Below are 24,571 nucleotides of genomic sequence, written 5' to 3'. Positions count from 1 at the left end.
GAAAGGGCTGCTGGTCTTTGGTAGGTAGTCTTCTGTGTGCCTCTTGTTCCTGGGGGAGCCAAGGGGAAAGCCCGAACGCAAGGCACGGCTGACGTCCGGAGTTTTCTTCAGATGTGTGACTTTGTCCCCTGTTTGGTGAATTTAATTTCTACCTCCGCTGTAGTCTTTTCTTTCACTCCTTTTTCTGTTTTACGGAGGGGGTTTACAGTTGGTTTTTTGACAAGTATGCTCTTGTGCTGCCCTATGGGTCCAGCCGTCCTGCTACTGTGGCTTTCCACCCGTGGGACCCGAGCCGTGCGTGGAGCGCTCTCAGGCGTGGCAGAGCGGAGCCGAGCTGCCGGCGAAGGGCATCGCCCCGTCTCCTCCTCGGGGACTTCGCCGCGGCCGGGCAGGGGGCTGTGCATCACCCGGGGGTGCCGTGGGCCTGGCAGCCTCAGGGCTGCCCCCTGAAAGCACGCGTTGGCGTGCACGATGGCGATTTCCTTGTCCGTGTCATAATAACTGTTCAAGGATACATCGCTGCTATCAATATCAAGCATGGTAAAATTGTATTGTGTTGTGTTAGCAAATTGCCACACTTTTTTTTGGTGTTTTATTTTGACGGTGCAGAAAGGGAGCATAAGGGAACAGGTGAAGGGGATTTCCCCAAAGAGCAAGTTAGCCGGGGAAGAGGTGGAAGCAGTTTTTAACAAACACCCCTGTGCAAAAGTTTGGCTGCCTAGTGACGATTTAACCACTGGTGATCCTCAGTATTTTTATGCACGGTGCCAAACCTGTCTTGCCTGGGCTAACTGAGTAGGGCTGCTCTGCTCTGCTGAAAGCTTAGGAAAAACTGTCCCAGCTGGGGGTACCAGAAGCTTTTAAAATCAAGGCCCTTTTGCGATTACAGTGCAGGCCCAGTGCCCTTCTCTATTGGGTGTTCCACCGCACAAAATGGTGTTTCTCTTTGAGAAGGCAAAAGTTTCTTCCATCATACAAACAGAGCAGCCTTTTTTTGCCTCTTTTGCTGGCTGTGTATGTGGACTAGGTTTGGATTTTGGCTAGGCATCTGTGAGCACTCTTCTGCCTTTTTTTTTTTTTTTTTTTTTTTTTTGACTTGAGAGTCTGACAGCTTTAATGTTAGGGCCTTCATGTTTCACAGCAGGGTTTAAAAAAAAAACCTCTAGGAAGATTTTGCCTGTATCAGAGAGATAGGGTATTGGACAGATTTACAGCAGGGACCAAAGACTTTTGATGGAAAATAAATGTAGTATAGAGTTGAAAGAACAAACATGATTTTTTTTTTTGTGTCATAGCTCTGGATTTAGAAATGAATCTCAGGAGGAAGAAAGATCATACACAGATTTCCCAGGATATCAAAGATCCATATAATAATGCACTTTTAAAAGACCTATTTCAGAGCAAGTTTAAGCAACATACATTCTGCTCAGTGCTTACTAGTTTGTTGCTGGCAGGTGGATGTAAGTATTGCCTCAAGAGCTTAAGATCATTACATCTGTCTTCTTATGAGCACTGTAAGAATGTGCATTATCTTCCAGGTCAACAAAAGGATATGTTGCAGAAGCTAATTTCCTATAACCCTGGTACTTCAACTCCACTTGACCACTAGGGAAAAACTTCACAAGCTTTTCAAGCTTCACTTGCTGCTTTTTCTCCAGGCAGTTGTCTGCTTCCAGTTCAGCAAGAAGCATAGAGGCTTGCTTCTTCTTCAGCAGACCCTTCTGTGGCTCCAAGAGATTTGGAACACATAGATACCAATGTACATAAGGTTTTTATTGCCCAGTAAACATTTGGCTATCTGGCATGAATAGAAACACCTACGAAATAATATATATAAAAAAATATGCCTTGTTCATATGGACTTCTGAAGCAGATTATCACAGTAATGAGAATTAACACATTACACATATATCACTTTTGCTTTTTCTCTATTACTACATAGGACTGAGCTTTTGCTTGAAAATATAGTCCAAAAAATGAATGATCAAAACAGCTTCTAGCTCACTGGTAAGATAGGTACAATTAAAATGTTTAAAAGGTCCCCTGATCTTTGTGAAAACGGAGGAACTAAGATGTCTTAACAGTTTAATTTATTTCAGATGAATTCATTATCAAAGGACTTTCAGTTTCTACATTTTATAATCTTTGCAAGATTGAGAAGGGTGGAGGCCACTCTCAAAGTTTGCATTTTAAACCATCTACTGTCTTTCCATATGGTAATATTGGAGAATGTCACCTGTCCTCACAACTAAAGATCTGGATTGTGTATCTTAAATTGTATGGGAGCAGGGTCTTCTCCCAGGGCTGACCAGTCTTTCAGGACACATGCAAAGAACTGTGTTTGCTTCTTAATTAAGTGGTGATTCTTCTATCTTCACTGCTGAGCATCAGTTTTCTTTTCTGTTACAAGGGTGAATCTAGTTGTATTATACTCTTGTCTCTACAGTATCCATTAGCTTTCTTCCTTATGTTTTTACAAATTGCATCTTCCCCTCTGATACTGTGTGTGTATCCCAAGGATGTAGTATGTGTATGTCCGTGCTGTTACCACCAATAATGAAATAATTGGAATTTCCCAGATGAGTAAACAGTGTCAGATAGGAACCTGCATTTTGTTAGACTATTTCTCTTGGCAGACCCTTTAAAAAAAAAATCTATTAGCAAGCCAAATTACATTAATCATTATCAGATTATACTCTAGGATGCTGTGCAGGAGAAGCAAAAGGAGAATCCTTGTTTCCATCCTACAAAATTGGAGGCGAGTTCTGTAAGATTGTTATTTCATCAGTTCAAAACTGGAACATGCATAGAGGAAGTACTACTGTGATGGCTGGGGGAAAGGAGAACTGTATTATAAGAAGAGACTACAGGAGCCCCACGTGTTTTGCCTAGTAAAACAAAGGCCTGTGTTGTGGCTCTTTAAAAGTACTTAGGAAGATAAATAGTCAAGAAGAAGAGACATTTAAGCTAAAGAACAGTGATGACCCAAAACCAACTGGACATAAATTACGCTAGGTTGTAAATAACCTAAATAAATTGAGACTGTAAATCAGAGGTTTGGAACCAACTTTGGAAGGATGTCCTTGGTCAACAGGCCAAGAGAAACTGGAGGGAGGAGGGATAGCAGAAAAGCTAGCTTCATTTTAAATGGGGCTCAATACATTTTTCAAAAGATATTAAAGAACATAGGTCGTCTGTTACAGAAAGCAGATGGTCTGAAGGAGTAGTGAAGTCCTTTCTAGTTGAGTATTTATTCCCCAATTTCAGCTGACCAATACCCCTTTGTACAGCATCCAGAAAACTCTCCTGTGGTGCTTCTTGACCGTGCTTTTATGTCCTCTAAAGCCCTTTCCTTTTCCCTGACAAATTACAAACAGGAAACATCAAATGTAAGATCTAGGTTACATTTTATTGCTTCTTTGGAATTACTGTGCATATTTTAATGTCCATATAGATGAACTTTCTTTTCTGTAACAATTTTTTCAGCCCTGAAAATACTTTATTTCACTTCCCATTTGAGTTTTAAAATCTTTTTTCTGTTTTATAAAAAGCTAGACCTTCATTTTCAATTTTTAGTTCAAATAAAATAATTATCCTGTTGTTACTTTTTTGACAGCAAGAAGAATACATTTCAGATGAAGCACATATTTTATTCTATTTTAACTGTTTGTGTTTCCCTAATTGCAAGAAAAATTCAATGATGATCTTTTTACAGACTGATAAATATTTTAGCGTAGATTTTCTGTTGGAAGAAAACATCCAAGTGAAGGGTACAAGATTGGCAGGCTTGTGTCTTGTGTACAAAAGCTTTTATTTCCCTTAAAAAGTCTTGCTGTTGCTAGCATTAGTGTCTCTCCATCCAAATGCATTTGTTAAGCAGTCAGTAAATGATTAAGGAGCTGGAGGGACTGATTTATGGAGCAAAATTAATTGAACTAAATATGCATCGCTCCGTTAAGTGACAACTGGGAAGTGTGGGAGAACATGATATAGCTGTCTGCAACTACCAGAGGGGTGTAAGCAGCAAGGAGAGTAAAGGCTTCACAACCAGGTACAGCTGTGTCTTTTTTGTGACCCAGATTGCCCATCATTCTCCTCCTTCAGGCGGTGAAAGGGGTGAAACGCCTGCATGTCCCCCAGAAAACCCGCACCAGGGATGGTTTAGGGTAGTGCAAAGTGTACTAAATAGCTCTGAAGCCACTAAATACAGTTGTATTTTGTATATACTACAAAAGCCAGTGGAGTGAAATTTAAAATTGGGGAGCACTAGGTGGGAATATCAAGGAGAACGGCAAGCGTCCTTATGGCAAGATAGATTACTCTGAAGAAAGGGCTTCCAAGGAAAATTGCAGGCAAGGGCCACTTCCTGGAAATCCTTAGTACTAAATTGATCCTAGGATTCAGATAGGCAGTGTACTGAAAGGACAGCGCTTCAGCAAGCATTCCTGAAATGGGTCCTTTTACTTCCAATTTCTGTGCTTCTGTGAAGAGAAGTACACGCAGGTAATTTAACAAAATACATCTCAGCCCATTTCAGCCCTTCTGTTAGCGCTTGGACTGTGCTCTTGCGATTTCGGTGGAATCTAGCTCACTCGTAGAGAGCGGCTTGATTTTTAGCTACTTGATTCTCGACAGTAATGTCGCCCTTTTCTTTTGAGTCCCCATCTCAGAGTACTTTTTCATAGTTTAAACAATAAAGGAGAAGAAAGCTGCTGATGCACTGGATACACACAGAACCATCCAGCACAGAGCAGAACATTTTACTGTGACCTGGCTGAATTTGCGGCACTGCGTTGCTTACCTTTTCCACGGGTACCGTTTGCTTGCTTGCCTTGGCTCAACTGTGGCTATTGCTGATAGCATAATTGTGAGCAGCAGATTGAGAGTCAGTCATGCAAAGGATTTCCCAGCAAATCGCATTTCCTCTGACATTGGCAAAACAGTGTAATGCATTCAGGGTGTAATTAGCTCTGTGCAGGGTGCCCTAGGTAGGAATTGGGCAGTATATAAGCCTGTGCTATGCCCTCTACTGCGAGGCAGAACTTACCTTTGCTGAAGACGTGTTCTAGTCCATCCTGGTAAGTATCCTGCTTGATACCTATGGGACTAGTTTACATACAGCCACGCGGCATGCTTTTTTCCCAAGTTCACTAGTCAGATGAAAGACAGAATTTTACCCCCTCCTGGCTCCTTTGTCTACCAGCTCTAACCCTACTTTGCAAGTTTGAGTGCCATCCAAAAGTATTTCTAAGTGGAACAAAAATAGACATGCTTTTAAATATTTTATGTTCATACTTTAAGGGAGATTGACACAATTTGAAGAGGAAAGCAGCCTACAACACCTAAATTAAAAATAAATATTTATGTTCACATTTGTTCATCAGCTTTCCAAAATGTAAAAATATGTTTCATGTTGTTTTAAATAATGAAATGTGAAACAAATGAAAGATAAACTTTCTACAAGCTGCAAAGAAATAAGAAGACAAAGGCTTTGTTTATAGCTTAGACTTCAACAGTGCCCTTTGACAACCAATACAAATCTTAATTACAAATGGAATTATACATATAAGAACTGTTCAAAACAAAGGAGTATTTTTTTTCTCTCTCTCTGGTTTTCTTTGTGATAGTTTTAATTAGCTGCAGCTCTTTGAACAATCATAGTCCTTGACTGCTCCTCAGATACTGATGGAAGTTGTTAACTTCAAATGGCATCTATAGGACTGCAGAAGTCTGGGTTTTCCTCTGAACAGCATGCTCCCCATAGCTAAATTTATTCTTGGATATATCAGGATTCTGCATACATACCACTTAATTGAGAAGCGAGCATTGTCCAATAACATTCCAGTGATTGACATTAGGACACAATAAATTGGATTAATAGGCTGCAGCACCCTACCCACACTGGCAGAACTTTAATGGACTTCCGTAATAAAGTAAGCAGCAATAGGGCAAATGTGTTTTGACAAATAACCCAGTCAAATAATATGGAAAAACAATCATTCGAAATAATGGCCAGCCATACATGGTATTTTCCTCATGATAATCAGGACCGTTGCCTTCAAAACAAATGGAGAGTGGAAAGGACAAGTCAGTTGCCGGTGTGGAAACCGCTGTACATCTGCTGCTGCTGATTTGTATACGGTGGTGGGGAAATGTGTCTTCCCATCTTGACCTAAGAAAATTTTTTTTTAAATTCCCTATGGCAAACTGTTTAAAAATAGAAGAGATCTCCCTTCCATCCCAGTTAAACAGCCTACAGGTGTAGGCCCTGGTCGTGCATCGGGGTACACCCTTGCAGTGGGAAGAGAGGAGGGCACCCTGCACCCACGGAGCTATTAAAGGGATGAGGACACGCGTGAGAGAGCACTCTTGCCGTAGTCTGTGAGATTGGGGGTTGAGGTGTCACAGCCAAATTTAGGCTTATAATAAATGCTGCCATTACAATCTAGTACTCGGGGGAAGAGAAGGTTTCTGCCTGGGATCTGTGACTCACTCTGCTTGGCAGCACACGAGCGTTCATTCATCAGAGCTGTATGCCTGAATCTCTTGCTTGCACGTACTCCTGTGGGGTTTGATGCATAGGCTGTTTAGGAAAGAAGGGCATCTGTTGACAAGTTCAGGACTTAAAGTTGTATATGTTTTAAGAAATGGGAGGGACGGGTGGAATATTTTTGATGCCTTCCGCTACTATGGAAAGCGTGCGTGTTAGTGCAGAATGGTCGGGAAATGCCTCAGAGAAACGTTGTGCAGAACTGTAATACGGGCTAAGGCTTTTTTAAAAATTCACTTTGTTTCAATAAGGAAAACTGAGAAATTAGTTACTATTAGTCATTATTACAAACAAACTAGAACTGCTTTTCCATTTTACTTCTCAGTTTTTATTAAACATGAACTGTGCCATGGAAATTAAATGAAATGACGTACAGTACAAAGCCTGATCAGTGGAATGTGACCTAATATTTCAAGCAGAGATATTGCTGCATTGATCTCTTGTTTATTTGCTGACTTTCAGACGACTCATGCTGAGCCATAGAAGAATGTCACTCTGATCTCCAGTGGAATGGAGAGATGCAGCTAACACAAAGATTTTTGTGAAGGAGAGGGCAGATACCTTTAATATTGTCTTTGAAATTTCCTTTTCAAATGACAGTTCAGGATGCAATAAGTAGTTTAATAGTGGATGCCCTGTAAGAATTCGTGCAAGTCTTTCCTCAGTTTTTTTCCCTCCATATGCTCTCTTTTGTCACTTCCTGCCCCTCAAGTCTAAAAAAAAAATTGCATTTTTTTAAACTATTGGTTAAATTTGTTTAACTATCAGTTAAACTATCACATGTTTATTAACTATCAGTTATATTGCAGTGGCGTCCAGGAACCCCATGGTTTAACAACCCTGGCTGTATAGGAAACCAAAGGGAGAGAGAAGACAGTCTTTTTCAAATTTAATTTGTATGCACTTGGTTTCTCAAGGTCTTTGCAAGAGAAATACACAGAAAAGCAACAAATAGCACTTGGGATAAATTGGCTAAATGTGCATATGTCTGCTAGAAAGAAGAATTTTTGAATTTACTTCTGAGTAGAGTAAAACTAGCTGTTGAAATAATAATGCATACTCTTTTTGTTACTCTTATTAATATCTCTGGATCTGATCTTTTTTTTAAGTTAGTAAAAAAAAATTATTCTGTTTTAGAAAATAAACATCTGTACCTATGAAAATATATACTGGAAATGATCCTAATCTCATTTAAAGTGGTACAGCTTACTTTCTTTAACTAGATTACTGCTGATTTCTACCAGCTTAGGTTTTTCATCCTTATTTTTAAAAGCTGTTGAAGTGAGATTCCCCTGCCCCTTAACTTCAAGAGTATCAGGATTTTGCATGTCATGATCTTCATAAGATTTTCAAGTTTTTGCCACTGTAAATTTCTTCTTTTTTCTTCCTTTTAAAGCAAAGAACCGTGGGATTGCAATTCCAGTGGATTTGGACAGCCAGGTCAACACCTTGTTCATGAAGAGTCACTCTAACATGGTGCAGAGGGCAGCCATGGGGTGGAGAATGTCAGCCCGCAGTGGACCTCGTTTTAAAGAAGCTCTTGGTGGGCCTGCCTGGGATTACAGGAATATAATAGAAAAACTACAGGTACAAAAATAGCAAATGGCTTGGGCAGCAGTTGTGGTAGTGCATTTTACCTAATACGTGCCAGATGTGGAAAACACCAGAGATAGACTCATTGCAGTTTTAGTGCTGGATTACAGTGACCTTTGCACTTCTCGGTGGGGGGAGCACAGGGCTCAGCTCTTCTCTGGTGTCTGTTCAAAGTGAAGCCAACATGCAGGGCCTTTTGATCCATGATCTGAGTTCGGCTCCTACAGAAGTCAGTAGAGGGGGGTAGAAAGTATGTTCTTTTCCTCAAAGCGGTCCACAGAGAAGGATCTCCTTTCTGCCTTTCCATGGTCAGTCCTGTTTTGGCTGCAGAGGAGGTACTGGAGGTTTTAGGAGCTGTTATGTCAGGTTTGTCTCACTGGAGATTGCCTATAAGATGGAGATCACCTTGTGGATGTAGTGGTTAAACGACATCAGGAGTTTATGAACTAAGAAAACAGCAGGACCCAGACAAATGGAGGAGCCCTAAACACCAAGGAAGCAAGACCTCAGGTGATACACTAACACCAGGTATGACAAGCAGTGTTTGTCCAGCACACCATCATCCTGACTGTTGCCGAATGTTTGTTGAGCATTACTGTAGAGATGAAATTTGAAAGAGAACAGCAAGGTAGATGGTAATGGGCACCTTCTCCCCCTTGCCCTGCTTGAGGAGTGGTATGAAGAAAGGCTTGAGGTTGCTTTACTGTCACCTGGGTTAACAAGGGCTCTTGCAGCTGGCTATCAGAAGTGGGTCAAATAGGCCATCACACAGTATTGTGCAACTCCGCAGTGATGTTCTTCTAGTTTTCCTGTAGTTATGAATGTTATGAATGTCATCTTTCTCCCTAGGATGTAGTGTCCTCCTTGGAGCAGCAGTTCACACCCATGATGCAAGCTGAATTCTCAGTGCTGGTTGATGTGCTGCACAGTCCAGAACTTCTTTTTCCTGAGGGGAGCGATGCTAGAATAAGATGTGGTGCTTTCATGTCCAAGTAAGTAGTGTAAAGAGAGGCCTATTTGCTTCTTTGGAAAAGATGGTAGGGAGTTAAAATTTTCAACAGCACTTACCTCTCATTTTCAACAGTGACTTAAGCATGTAAGTGTCTGAGTTCATACTGAAAAATTAAACTGAGGTCTTTTGCTGCATGTTTTATGTTTCTCAGCAGTTTAGGAGTCTGGAGAGGAGTAGAGAGAGAGGTTGCTTGCCTTGTCTGCCTAGAAATGGGATGTTAGTAGCTTGTTAAAATTGTGGCAGGCTCAACCTACTTCTGTTTTCTTAATGGGCTACTTTTGCTATTAAGTTTCTCCAAATCTACAGCAGAATCAGACTTCCCATAGTAGAATTTTCAGGAATTCATAATAAGGTGGGGTGCTCAGGGCTAGTGGATTTTTGTTGGGGTTTTTTTAGGTACAGCAAATCAATCTTTTGATTTTTATTTTAAACTGCCAACAGCTCTTTTAAAAATACATTTCACTGGCACCCCTACCTGATCTTGAATTATTAGATGTTTTATTTGCAGTCTGTGCATTGGAATCGAGTCTTGCAAATTTTTTATTAGTCCTCAAGTGAGATGCCCTCCCTGCCCTTGAGAAACTATAATTTAAACACAAGTAACTTGGGGGAAATGAACACATTTGGCAGCTCTCCTGATTCCTTAGCTTTTTGCATATTCTGCAGAGGTAGCATTATAACAATATACTTTATATGTTTGGAAAAAATTAAGCTAAATTTTTAGCTTTTCCTATCCCATGCCCTTTGTCCAAACTCCTGTTCAAAGTCAGCATCAAATCAAGTCTAGGGCTGCTGGACGTGGCCCATGTAATGCAATAAACAGTTTTCTGTTTTATTTAATTAACTTCCATGGCAAAGGAGTGCTTTGCAGAGCTATGCAGAAATCCTGAGATAAAGATGTACTTCTTTAAACATATTGCTAGTACTGCAGGCCTGAGAGCCGCATTGTTTTGGACTTATAGCTCATGAAATTGCTGAAGATGACAATGGGAGAGTCTTGCACGGTGCCTCCACTGAGCCCAGGATGGTGTTAGTGCACTAATCCCTGGAGGTATTTAAAAGACATGTAGATGTGGCACTTAGGGACATGGTTTAGCAGTGGACTTGGCAGTGTTAGGTTTACGGTTGGACTCAATGATCTTAAAGGTCTTTTCCAACCTAAATGGTTCTATGATTCTAACTTAGCAGTGATCTAAATATAATCAGTTCTGTTGGGTTACAGAGCGCTGGTCTAGATGATGCAGTGTCAGCCCTCCCAGCCCTGTTTTGGTGACTGTGATTTAGGACCATTAATGATGCCATCTTTCAGTGTAAATCGGTGGCTGCAGTGCCTTTGCTATATGCTGGTCTTAGGCTGTAATTTGATGAACACTGTTCTATCCACCATAAGCCAGCACTGGTACTGAAGGAAAAAACCTGTTCAAAGCCTTCAGATTTCCTCCCCCCTTCTATTTTCACAAACGTTTCTCCAGCAGTGTGTGAACCAGTGCAAGGACCTCCTCTGCACGGAGATAGAAAGGCTGCTTCTGGTATTGGCTTAAGCTGACTAAAACCCAAACTCCCATCGCAGTTGTAGTTGGAGTCAGAAATGTACCTTGTTTTCTGGCTTGAAACAGTCTTCTAAAGTTGTTGTGTGAATGTAAACAATGGTTACGTTTCATCCAAATGTCTGCATTTCTGAACACTTCTGTGTAAGGTTTTTGGGGATCTTTTTGGCTGGATGCCATTTGCTAATTATAAATATATTATAACCATCATAGAAGTTGGAAGGTGTAAAGGTTGTAGCTTTTTAAGTTTGCAAGGTGCATGGTGAACATTGCTTACCTTTAAATAAAGGTTAAAATAAGTTACCTTTAAATAAAGAAAGGATGAAATAGCAAGTTTGGATCTTAATCTGGAGGCACTCATAAAAAGTGGATGTAGAATTCTGCCTTCTGTATGCGCAGTAAGGTACGCAAATTGACACAAAAAACTCACAACACCTTGAATGTGCCATTTCCTTTTTAATTATGATTTCTCTTGTCTATTTTTACTTCCTTTCCTTGAGGAAAAATATAGTGACAGGCAATTTTTGCATAAAGAAATTGTAGTATGGTTTAGCAACAATGTGCAATGCTCTTTAAGGTTTAATATTTTACCTTAAGGTTGATTAATCACACAAAGAAGCTAATGGAGAAAGAAGAAAAACTCTGCATTAAAATTCTTCAGACATTACGAGAAATGCTTGACAAGAAAACTAACTTTGCGGAAGAGGTACTGCTACCATTTTAGTATTAAATATAGAACTAATAGCATGGTATTAAAATGTTTGTTCTAGAACAGTAACAGAATCTGACATGATTTCAATTTTGTACATGTTTTAAAGATAATGTGGTGTCTTAGGAACAATATGGTAAGGTAGAAGGTAAGATTGGAACAAAATAAACTATCTGCCTTACATAGATAGTTTTGTATCAGGGACTTGACAAGAGTCAAGGCAAGGAAGATGAAATGAATTAGCAGTAGCAAGTATTACTATATATAATTATTATGTGTTGGATATCCTGTATTTCTGGAGACTAGTCTTCTTATGTCACATCTGACTTCATTTATCATAAAATCAATTGGAAACATAGGGATTTTTAATTGCAAATGTACAGTTTTTTCCCTGCTGCCTGTGGTGCCAGATTTTTCTACTCCATACGCTTTCTAATGCTCGTAAATGCGTGACGGGAATATGTAATGTTTAAGCAGAGCTGCCGGTTTTAGGGATAAGTGACATCGTCTGTACCCTGGAAGTGTCTAATTATTTCTTGCACTCCTCTCTCTCCCCTTATTGCCCAGTTTTCTCTTGCAAAACCAAGTTTTTTAAATACCTCTTTCCTCTTGCCTGTGCCTTTGGGTATCAGTAGCTAGATTCAGATATACATGTCGGCTGCCTCTTCTTTTTGAGCCTGATTCCTGTGCCTTTTGTGTGGTTTCCTCTTATCCGTATTTCTGAGTATTCCCCAAATTCTTTCAGTATTACTCACTCTTAAATATGAATCATAGAGCTATTATCTAATGTCTTAGTGCCATCATTTTCATTTGTTCACAGCTGACACGTTTAGTCAAGTATGTTCATCGGTTTCACTTTACCTGGAGAAAAAATACTGATTACAACACAGTGTCGTACTGTTTCGCTGTCTTAGGCTTTTACACCCAAATATTTTTGGATGTCTAAGTAACAGCACTTATTCATGTTATTGTACCTGGCAAAATTATCCACCATTCAGGTATACGAGCTATGAGATTAAATCTTAACTGCAATCTAACATTAAGAAAAATAAGATCTGTGGTGATTGAGGTGCCCATGCCTATTTCTGGGTGTTTGGGATTTTAATTTTAAAGTTAAATGTTTTGGTCCTATCATATGATGTGATAAAGTACCAACACATTCTTTTCTCTTTTATGTTAGATAAGCAGTATATTAGAAATGGGAAATATTCACAGTGTCTTTGTTTTCACTGTATATTGTTTGTTTTAATTTCAACATATGGACGTGGGAACATATTGCCCAGGCTTCTAAGCAACCTGCTAGACAAGATAAAAAAAAATCTAAAGGCAGAACAGTGAGATGAAGACAAAGGCAGCGATAACAAAACATCAGCCCTTCTCTATGCAAAACCAACCAGTGCACACAGAGAAAACCAACCTCCTCTTCACCTCCTGCTTGAAATAAAACGTGGCTAGGCCTGGGCAGACAATTTTTTTTTAATGTCATAACAAGGGTTTCACAGGTGAAGCAGGACATTATTATTCTTAATTACTATTCATACTTATTCTAATAGCTTTCTGGCTCCATAATGCCACTGCATCACATGGAAAAACTAATTTGCTTTTGTAACTGTACGCTATGATGAACTTTGCCAAACCTCTCCAAAATAATTGAGTAGACCCACCAAAAGTTAACGTCGTCTCAGGACTACAGGGGATAAAAAAGCAACGGTTTAATGTATGACTTAAAACAAGCTAACAAAAAATTTGCCTGTTTTAATTGCTGTTTGTACCCTGTTGTGGATGCTGGTAAAGCAAGACTGAGTGAAGCCACCAGAGGGAGCGTGCTCCATTGGCATGTAGAGGCAATTCACCCAGCCAGCCCAGCCCCTGGCTCTTGGGAGTGGACATAGTGTATGCCCAGACCCCTCGTGTGACCTCCACCATCTATGTCGGTAGGGCACGGTGGGTGGAAGAGCTCGTCGGGAAACAGAATTTCTCCCTTGTGCTTTCTCTCAAGTCCCATAGATTTTACACTGAGGAATGTAATGAATCAGTGCAAACAAACAAGTGAGTAAACAAGCTTGTAGGGTTTGCAAGTGCTTCTCCAGCTCGCTGCTCTTATGAGTCATTGTTCATGCTAGGGACTTCAGAATAGTAAAAATAGCACAATGAATAACCTCTTGCATGTGTTTCCAACTTTTTTTGAACTGTGATCTCGGTGCCTGCAAGGTTATTCAACTATGTTATGCAGATACTAAAAAAAACTATAGTAGTAAATACATAATGGTAGTACCGGAACAGAGCTATAGAGGGACACATGACATTTTGACAGAAAGCCTGAGTTTGTTAATCACCCATCATAACATATTTTGTGTGACAAATTTGACAAATGAAAAATCTCTGGTTTCTACAGACTTTCCCACAGTGAGAAACAAGGAAAAAATAATGAAATAAAATTTCTTTCTCTCTCTTTCTCTTCCGTTTACCTCCCACAGTTGAGAATCCAGGTCTGGGAACCTTGCCTTCCAGTCTTTATCTTTTATTTGACTAGTGGAAGGTAGCCTGTTTCATTGAAGGAACAGGAGGAAAAGATAGCTGTAGGTACTTATTTCATTGGTTTTATGCCTGTTCCTGTATCCACTGTCTCAGCTCTCTTGTTGCGCCTCCCCTTGCTGGTGTGTTTCAGGGGTGCTCGTGGTCTCCTGGCTCCATCCTCGGTTGCCTTTGCAGTCAGCCTTTGAGGCAGTGCTTCCTTGTGCGTTGTTTTGCTTAGTGCCGCAACACCTAACCATGTTAGGAATCAAAGTTTAATTTCAGAAGTTTGATTTAAGGTATATAAATGACACACAAAACCTCTCGGTCATTGATTGGCTTTCATAAGTAATTGTGGGTGATTATTACGATCTCCTGGGAGTTCTACATTAAGTCTTAGTCCTATTTGTATTGATTAGGTAGCTAACTGGAATGAAACTTGATCTACAGCCCCTCTCTTACAGAAGGTTCTTCCAGAACAGTGTTAAAACACTTGGGTAAAGCAGTGTGCGGAGGAGGTCGACGCTGCCTCTGTTCAGACAGTTACTGTGGTATAGATAAAAGCCTACTTTAGACTGACTGTTTAAGAGAAACAGGAGAGACAGAAAGGACTGTGTTTGGACTACATCTGCCCTGTCTATGTATGTTTTTTGTTGCTGGCCATTTTTGTACCCATTTTGCAAGACCAGAAGGATCTTGGTCTAGAATTTTTGAGTTTTTTAGGCAAATCTTTTTTGTCCTTCACCATAGTGCTTGATTTTAGTTTAATTTCTGTTTGAATGCTGCCTCTAGACCTACCTAGATGTCTCAGTTTGAATCTGAGTAACATTTCCAAAAGCACCTGATTGGTTCCAGAAGAATCACTGATGCATGTTCACTTTGCAAATGACTGGAGCAGTTTAAAATCTTAGCATTATCTTACTGCCCTGCTGAAAGCAACTGTCGCTACAATGGAGCTGGTGGGCCAGGAGGGGTGAGTCCTCCCAGCTGAAAGCAACTGTCGCTACAATGGAGCTGGTGGGCCAGGAGGGGTGAGTCCTCCCAGCTGCTTCAAAGGGGGTTCAGAAGCTTAAATTAAACCTTCCTTCAGTGAATTGGATGAAGTTGTTGAACTGTTGACTGTGTGCTCATATGGCAACTTCTTAACCCACTCCAGCTGCTGGCATGTCAATGCCTCGGGCATGGACAACCTTCCGATTTCCCAACTGTTCTTAAATGAGGTCAGCACCTCTGGGGGGAAAAAAATACTATCTCTGATAATGTGTGTATAGGACAAGTTTCGTGTAACATTATTGGCTGATCAGAGTGTTAATGGATGATAGTGCATTACAGAATATGGCAGAATCCAAGCCTGTATACCCTGCCAACTGGTAGTTCCTAAGGGAAACACTATTATAAATAGATTGAACCCTTCAGTAAGGGTTGCTTGAGCTGCAGAACACAGACTTTATACTTTTTTCCTGCTTTAGGTGTTGAACTACAGTATAAATAATTGAAAACTGCATTTTTTTAAGTGTCAGTAGAACAAAGACTGTGTAAGCTGCTTAATTGTCAGAAATAAGTAGTTGTGCTTTTTGCCTTTTTTTGGAAAAACTCATCAAAAATGTCTTGCTCTTATACGTTTGCACTAGCTTCATGATTTAAAATCCTAGAAGTAGCGTTGTAACCTTTCGTTTTGCAGTGTTAACGTTTCTGCATTCCACTTTAGATATGAAATGTAAGCTATCCTCTCATCTTTGTTTTCAGCAACAGCAGCAAATATACATGGGAAAAAATAGTACAGCTTCAGTGTAAATACAAATGTATTATATTCCTGTAAGATGTAGTCCCTGGTATGGCCACTATCGGCTCTTGGTCATTTTGTGCCAGAAGACTTCAGTCTTTGCATGTGGATCTGTTGACAAAACTCCAGTGATTTTGTCAAAAGCAATAGTCCCAGTTCATGAATGTATTGATCTACGAGTCAAGCTGAAACCAGTGGGAGCTGAAGGTCTTTTTCTGCTGGGAAAAATGGTTTCAATGTGTCTTAGAAGCAAGGACATGTTGCTGGGAGCCACTACAGTGTGTTGTGGGGGGAATTTAAAATTGAGAGAGAGATTCGGATTGCTTAAAGAATCACCTCCAATTGTATTAGCAATAGAAAAATGATTTAATGGAAACTTGTATAAAAGTGCAACTTCACAGAATTCATTGGCAAGGTTCACTCTATTACGTAGTACATGTATAAAATGCACACAGGACAATTAAATCAGAACCAAACTAAACTTATGTATATAGGGACCAAAAACATAATAGGGTAAAAGGAAATGTGGGAAAGGGTAAGGGAGACCCTCCCACTGAGTCACGAGGTTCAGAGAAGACCCCCTTGCTTTCTAAACTTCTGTCGGAGTCTAGGTGCAGATGGATCAACTCCTAGTCCCAGACTTGGTCAACGGTTTATATGTAAAGGGATTATGAGTATAATAGCAGCCTAAAATTCATTCACAGCCGAATAAAAATCACGACAGTAATTTAAGTATAAATTTGAAAGTATTAACTTATAATATACTTGCTATAACTTAATAACTTATACTTGCTATAGCTTGCTATGGACTGTTCAGGTTAGTACGCATGCATAAAGACACTAAGAGAAATACATATAAGAGAGTAAAAGAGAGAGAGGAAGAGGTATACTTGTTAAAAATTTCTCTCAAGGTCAGTGAAAATATTCACGTCGAATGCTTCGGCATTTGTCTCGATGTGCGAAGGGTCAAGCCTCAAGGAGTGAAGAGATTCAACGCAGGTTGTGTTGGCTTTCAGTGACAGAGCTCTGATTTTCGCAAACGGGAAAGTTTGCGAACTCTGAGAGGTGTCCCACTCAGAGGAAGATGCTGGTCACAGCCCGCTGTGGTCCAGGAGAGCTCAAAGGGCCTCACTTAGTACCGCTGCTTATAGGTTTGGGAGATGATTGACTTTCGTCATTAACAAATTTCTAGAATCCCAGCTGCGCTGGAAAATTCCGAGACTGTTGGAGAATAACTCAAAACATAGATATGGGATGCTCCAAGATTGTCAGGGGAGGATTGTAATGTCTCAAGGTTGTTATGAGAAAGAACTGGCTGCAGGTTGTTACGAGAACTGGCTATCTCTACTCCCGTCCCCCTGCCTTCGCCGGGCAGCAGGAGTCCTTGAGATGCACAGCATATCTTGCTGTCTTAGCTGTGTAAGAGCTCCTGCCACAGTCAAGGGTCGCTTAACTGCCAGACTCATTACACTTATGTGAAGGGCTAGCGAGCCTTCCTGAGTTTGTAAATCAGCCTGGAGAGGGGGAAAGAAATGCACCACCACACAGTGTCCCAGTGTTGCAGCTCTTTGAATCAAAGACATTCTCAACATAAACTACATTCTATTCTATAGCCTCATCTTTTCAAGATGATTTTACTTATTTGCATCTGTAAATTAGGCAGCATTCAGATAAATAGCATGTGTAGGTAAAAATAGGGGAAAAAAGAGAATAATTCTGAATATGTGGGGCTTGCTGAATGTATTATACCTTAAAAGGATGCTTATTTTAAATGGGAGGAAGAACAGGATCCAAAATTCCTTTATTTGTGTTACTACTCACATTTTGGATTAGTGGCACTGCAGGCATTCTGAAAAATTACATTTAATTTTTCACCATTTCTGCTGTCTTATTTGTGCTCATTTCTAAAAATGCCTATGCACTAGCCTGTTTTTTCCCGTTCTCAATAGGCCATTCTCCTCACTAAGCTCAAGTGTGGCTGTAAGGTAATAGGGTGTTAGAAATACTATAGGCGAACTTTTAAGCTCAATGCTGTTTATATTGAATTTTTTAAAAAATCACTTGTACATTTCAGCTTGTAAAGGACATTTTTGCAGTATCCTGCATTAAAAACTCTCTCCTTAGGAAAATAGCCACAGTTTGGGGGGGACTGGAGGTGCAGGGAGGAAGAATGTTTGGTTACCTCTAGCAGTGCCAGCCTGGTTGCTGTGACCGGCACATATGTCTGGTACGGTCAGGAAGCTGCTGTTGTGGTTTTGTCGAGACAGTTAAGTGATGAAGTACGGCAGAAAGTTCAAACAACTGGGGCAAACCCCTCCATCTGTGCAATGGTTTACATGAAGGTGGTGGTGGTCTGTTGCAGAACTAAAGCCTGCACTGATTCATTGCAGTGGAGGATTCAAGCTTTGCTATTGCTGTGAATCCTCTGAGCCAGTGCGGCAGGAACATCAGAGCTTTCAGATACGCAAGACTAAACACTAAATGTGGTCAGACCCTTAAAGTGTGGTAATTTCTCATTACCCATACACTGACATTTTACAAGCCAAAGAAATAAAACCTACAGAGAAACAAACCAACGCAGTTTTACTTTCCCCCCCTCTAGGCTTCAAGCTGGAATAATTAAGCGAAGAGGTACCACAAGGCGTGTGATACTGCCATTGGTACTAGCGAGATGTTGTTAGCCGTAGTGCTTAGTGCCTCAGGCCATCAGCCACTATGGCATGTTGTTATTGCTGCGTGTTTCTGGTGCTTTGACATGCGGTATCAGCTAGACCTATTCTGAAGTAGCATCCCTCATCTTTGTGGTATCCCTTATCCCTCCTGTAATGTGCATTGTTCTGATCTAAAGCAGAATACTACAGTACGTTGTGGGGGACATCCCCCAGATATTCTGCTGGGTTTCCAATCATGTACATTTATAGAGATTTATTTTGCTTCTAGTGCAAAAAACTGTAAGTGCAGCTACTCAGTATATGAAAAGCATGGCTTCTTTTTAAAGGGAGATTATTCTTTTTTCACTAGGTAACAGGTCGCAGATATTTGATCCAGATTTGGACTGTTATCTGCCTGTGTTTGGAAGCCTGTTCAGAGCCACTTTACTTGGACCAGCTGTGAGGTCCTTATAGTGGTCTGTGTCAAGGATAGTTTCGGGCAGAGTGCATTGCTCTTGTTGACCTGGACAAGAACTTTCAACTGAAAGTCTCATATATGAAGGACAGGTAGGAGACAGCACTTCTGACCTCTTATGAAGTGCAACATCCTGATCTAGTGAAAGACGAGCACTTTAATCTCCTGCGGTGGGAGTGAAGCACATGCCTAACTACTTTGCAGGACTGGGTGCATTCGTGCCCTCTCTTTAATATGTATAATTGTTAACTGTCACCATGATCCAAATACATTATCTGCAGAGACTTTTGCTACTTTTAGCTCAGCTGATAGTTGAGTGGGCAGTGGTGTTCACCACTCACTGGTAGTTATTCTTCTTTGTTTCAAAACCTTGATTTTGTTTGTTCATTCTCCGAGTCATAAACAAATCTAGTGGCAGGCTGAAAAAACACATGGTTGTAAACACATTTCTTCCTAAAGACTGTAGCCTCTTGGCAGCTTATATTTATCAAATTTTCAGAATATGATATGTTGTTACCCAGATTTGTTTCAGAAATATTAAGCCCCAAATCCTGATTCATAAATTGTTTTGGAACTTGTATCATCTGCCTTTCTCACATATAATATATTTCCTCTAAAGGAGCATCTGATACTGTAAAATATTTTTTCTGTTGATACTGATTTAGACAGCATAGCCAAAACAATAACAAACTGGAGTAGCTCGTTCCTCTCTCTGAACTTCAAATGACCAATTTCTGCTCTGGAATTTCCCCTTTACACAGTATAAGTGACATAAGGATGCTCCTTATTTTCCCCTTCTTTTTTCATATCTATACCTTTCTATGGATCTGATCTTAGGAACAGCAAACTAGCAAGAAGACCTTAACTGCCTTCAAACTGTTTGGCATCCTTTTCTATTAATATTACTTTTAGTTAAAAACAAATGGAAAAGAGTGCAAGGGAAGGGACCTGTTTAACAAATGAAACCTGAACATAGCTCTGAATATGTTTAATCTCACCTTACTCAGACACAAAATTCATGGAACTGATCAGGATCCATTATGTGAACAACAACAGTTGGATTTTATTTTTCTTGTTTTGAATACTGGTGGGATGGATTTCACTAAAGACTTCAGTTCATCTAGAAGTTAAATTCCATGCCCACTATAGCTATTTGAATCAAATTCTACATCATGAAGGCATCAGGATCAAGGTTTTCTTTCTGTCTGGTTTTATTTATATATTTTAAATTGTTAATAAAGCAGCCAAAGATTTTTAGGAATTTAATAGAAGTTTCAGCAGATACTAGATTGGTAAGGGGCTAGGTAAATGACCAAAGGTACGTTGTAGGTTAATATGTAAAATGAGTCAGCAGTTCTATCATATGGTTCACGTCTCCAGGTGTGTGGAGTTTTCTGTGAGGATATATTCATATGCATAAATATAAATATTTATTTTAGATTATTTATTCCTCTTCCATCTCTTTTTTTTTTTTTTTTTTTTAATGAGCAGCATATTACCTCAATGGTGGAGTCTTGTTAGAAGATAAATATTTGAATGTACATTCTGTGTCCTACCATATTGTTTTGTTTTTAATGGAGTAGATGTTCTTGCTTAGAATATAAAGTATCTGGTACGCGTTAATGCTCTCAGAGTTACTTAACATGAGGAAAAATGTAATTCCCATGGCCACCCTAATTTTAGTAATTGGTGCTTGCTTAAAGTAGCTGGTTGACATCCCAAGAGGCCTGTGTCTGTGCTGATTTGCAGAGCAGGAGCAATTCACATAGGTGCAATAGGGGTTTTCGTACCCTGCCTGTGTGATGCTAGGAGGAGCTACGCTGAGGTGAGAAGGGGAGCTCAAAGGAATCTGTGAGTGATGGGTATGGGGAGAGAAACAAATGGCAGGCATCCTGAAGTTTGGGATAGTTGCAGTTTTTCTTGGGATTTAGGAGAATAAAACTGCATAAACGTTTTTCCTGACTCTGAGGCTGGAGAATGTTTCTCCACACACACCTCCTGCTCCCTTTTAAGTATTAGTTGCCATACAGAAAGTCCACATTTCTGAGCAGTTTCTGTACCACTGCCGGGTAACGTTTATAATTTTTACTGGTGAGCACAGAGGAGTGCTGCAGTATCGCAGAGACCACTGTGTGGCAACTGTGGACTTTTCAAAAATGTCTCCTGTCTGTGGGAGCAGGTCAGCTGCTGCTGCTGCTGCTGCTGCACAGCTGAATTCCCACAGCAGTCAAATGTCTGCAGTCGTGGAGGGGGCGAGAGAAAATGTCTCCTTTGGTTTTGAATTTCCTTGGAAGGGGAAAAGGGTTCTTTTGTTTTCTGGGTTTTTTTTGTTGTTGACTGTCACAAATTTGCTGTTGCTTTATTTAATATGTTTGAGCAACAACCCTGTTTGTACTTTGCAGTCGCACCAGAGATAGCAGTGAGCAGAATTCAATGCATTGTATTAAGGATGGCCAATGAATATTTATGATAGACCTAGGGAGCCAGTAATAAAAATGAAATCGGCATGATGCCACTAGATCCAAATCTTTGATCTCTGTTTTAAGAGAAAATACAATAAAAGTAGGGGATAATGGACTCATTATAATGGAACGGTTAGTGATGGTTAGTTAGGGCAGCGTGAATAGGTGGCATTACATAAACTGCTTTAGTCCAAGATTTACGATTCAGAAATATGTTTCAGGAACTGAGGTTCTACAGAAAACCTCAGTTTCTGATACTATTTTCGTTTAGTCCAAACACAAAGAACTAAAGATGTATCTCTTTCAGATATCAGGACGGACTATGCTCTTGCCTTACTAGGGAAAGCAAAAGCAGTTAAGAACCAGCAAGGCCCTTCTACTCAACCTCTTTCTGTGCTTCTGCTCCTCATCTATTGCCCTGTGAGCAGGTAGGTAGGGTTGAGCGTTGCAGGAAGGTGGAAATTAGATTCCATTCCCTGACCAGGCTGTCTTGCTGGATACCAGCTGTGAGGGGACAATTGGGGTCATCAGCAGAGAGGGGAAGGCTCCTGGGTGGGCATCACCCAGGAGGGTGCAAGGGTTGTGGCTGGAGGTGTATGCCCCAGCTGGAGCCACCTGCCTCCATCAGGAGCAGGGAGAAACTACTGCTATGTGCTGCAACAGCTTTGGGGAAGCCTAATGAAGGAGTCAGTATTTGACAGAGACGGGAAGCAGGAGCAAGTGAGCTATTTTTCTTTTTAATGGTTGCAATTACTTGCTAAACACCCCTGCCACACTAAGCAAGACGCAGAGGAGGGTTGATTCCAGGCCATAGATGAAAGCTGATCTTGAAGTCTCTGTCTAGCCAGATATGAGGAGGAAATGGAAACTCACTGTTTTCTGATTTGCTTCATACTGATGTAATTTCTAGGGGACTTCATCACTAATGACATCTGGCAAGGGATTAGTCTGTAATGTGGTCCATCTCCCCTCTCTCCCCCTTTTCAAGAAAAAGAAAGTATATGCTATATTGAACTTTGGAAAACAGCTATTAAGCAACCACAGTAACTGCTTCTGATAGGTTTTGTTTTTTTGTTTTTTTGTTGGTTTTTTTTTTTGTCTGATGAGGATTTTACCCAGCATGTTTGGCCTTGGAGGAGTGCCTGGATGGTATTGCCAGCTGGAATTGTCAGAGCTGCTTTGTCTTCTGTCCCAGGAAAACAGAAGCCTGGCGGGCAGTCACTCTCGCTCTTATTTCATATCCCTGCTTAGTCAGAGTTGCCAACCCCAAGCACTGAAAACCCTGAGTCAGGCCACAAACAAATCACGAGATTTGGCTTGAAAATCATGAGATTTTTTAATTACAAGTAGTTTATTTGGGATTTCTTTGAGTCTTTAGAGTGTCTGTTCTTCCAATTTTATTGTACAAATCCCAGAGCTTGAAATATACTTTATTGAATTATGCAAGTGTTTGTTTACTTAAATGAAAGCCAAGTTCATTTATGGTTACCTGACCTCTGGAGTTCACGGGGAAAAGACCAGAATATCTAAATGATGTGCGTTGACTAGGCTGTTCAATGAGGGGCCTGTTCTGGAGTTGGTGATTGCCCTGAGGATTATGAGCTTAATTATCTCGGTGTCACTTTGACCCCTAGGCTTTTTGCAGAGAGTTTTTTTGTTGGGCAGAGCCTGAAAGTGTTCTTTCAGTTTATGGCAATGAACACTTTGTGCAGGTTGTGCCTTGTTTACCTTGCAACAGCTTTTCATGAGCAGCACATGGCACCTTGCCAGCGAGGCCTGATTAATCCATTTTCTTCCCACTGCAGTTTCGCCATTGCTCAGGTCTTGCTTGGAGCGCACACGTGCAAATGCTTTCTGCTGTACACAGTCACGAGCGTAACGTGCTGACACGGCGTGGATGTCAGCGAGAGGCTGTGCTGGCACTGAGCTGCCTGAGCTGTGAGACAAGGAAACGTGCTCTGAAGGTTTGGACGAGTGTTGGTAACTCCAGATGCAGAGCTGTCACTTGGGGTTGGGGAGAGGACCTTATCACTCTGAAAATTCCTCTTGGCAGTTGTCCAAAACGTTTTGTCCCCAAGTACTGAGCAGTTACACTAGTGATGTCTCCTTATGTTCCTTTTTTCTGCAAGCCTTTTATTCCCCCTGCCCCCCCCCCTTTTTTTTTTACTACATTTCTCCTCTTTCATGGAGAAAACTTGATTTTTTTGGACTCCTTAGTTGTATATGGTAGCATTTGCGTCCCATTAGCCCCACATTCAGTAGGGCTGGATGCCAGTCTCTCTCAGGTGTGAAAAAAATTTGGATAACCTTGACTCTCAGGTTTTTCAGTATGAAGACTTGTTACTGACTCCAGGGGAACAAGCAGCTTAGCTTGAACCAGGTGTTTTCTCATCTACGACCAACTAGAGGTTCTCAGCTCTAGGGTTCCCCTCAGGCCACACTACTGGGTGTAGTTTAGCCCTTTAGGAAATCAAACTCTTCTAAATATACAGATATTTGACTGTGGCTCTCTAAAAATTAAAATCTTTGCATTTAAACAAATGTTGGAAGTCCTGCACGTCGTTGGGAAGTTCCTCCTTTTTTACTAGGCAGGGCAGTTTTTTCAAAGGGGCTAGAAATGTTGCTGGAGAATAGACTATGCAGCCTGAGTTCCCTTGATTTTGCAAAGAGACCCATATTAACTAGGTTGCTTTTGTGAGGCAGAGGAAACAACAGTGGTAATTCACTGCTTGCAATAAAGTGGGTGATGGTCAGTAAATTTACCCTGGATGGCACAGAGGATTGTTCTGGTTATATGTCACAGTCTTTATTAAATTTGTCCTGGTTGTTGCTAGCATTTTGTTTGTGTAGTGATTTTAATTCTGACAATAAAACTGACCATAAGGACCTAGAACAGGCCTTTTGAAAAATGGAAGTTGAACAGTTTAAGCTCTCCTTTTGTTCTTTTTCTTCACGTTTAAGTATTCTTACAGAGAATAACATCATGCATGGGAAAAACTCAGATTTTTATTTGAGTTTGGATTTTTGTTCTGGTGCTGTGTGTGGAAATGTTTGCGTGGAGAGAAAAAAAAAAAAAACCCTCACCTGGAGTAACAAGTTTAAGAGATTACTTTGGGCTGTGGTGTGCTTAGTCAGAAATGAGTAATTTGTATTGCAAAGTCTGAGTAAAGTGCTACCTATTTCTGCCTGTGTGTGCAAATAACCTGCTATGCCACCACAGCCAAAGGGAAGGGAGTCAAATGAGAGCAGTGCTGGCTGCATTTGAGCATGCTGAG

The 24,571-nt window shown here is 40.6% G+C and overlaps 1 protein-coding gene across 9 annotated transcripts in view; it reads left to right on the top strand.

Moving 5' to 3' along the window:
- Window positions 1–24,571, top strand: part of ITPR2 (inositol 1,4,5-trisphosphate receptor type 2) — a 273,890-nt gene that overhangs the window by 137,555 nt on the left and 111,764 nt on the right. For all 9 annotated transcript variants that reach the window (XM_041118187.1, XM_041118189.1, XM_041118188.1 and 6 more), the window contains 3 exons: window positions 7,947–8,137; window positions 8,993–9,135; window positions 11,300–11,408. In XM_041118187.1, the coding sequence (XP_040974121.1) occupies window positions 7,947–8,137; window positions 8,993–9,135; window positions 11,300–11,408 (443 nt within the window). The remainder of the gene's footprint in view (window positions 1–7,946; window positions 8,138–8,992; window positions 9,136–11,299; window positions 11,409–24,571) is intronic.

Source organism: Aquila chrysaetos, chromosome 17, assembly GCF_900496995.4.
Source record: "Aquila chrysaetos chrysaetos chromosome 17, bAquChr1.4, whole genome shotgun sequence".
In the NCBI taxonomy this organism is placed as follows: Eukaryota; Metazoa; Chordata; class Aves; order Accipitriformes; family Accipitridae; genus Aquila; species Aquila chrysaetos.
This window is presented reverse-complemented; position numbering and strand designations above follow the sequence as displayed.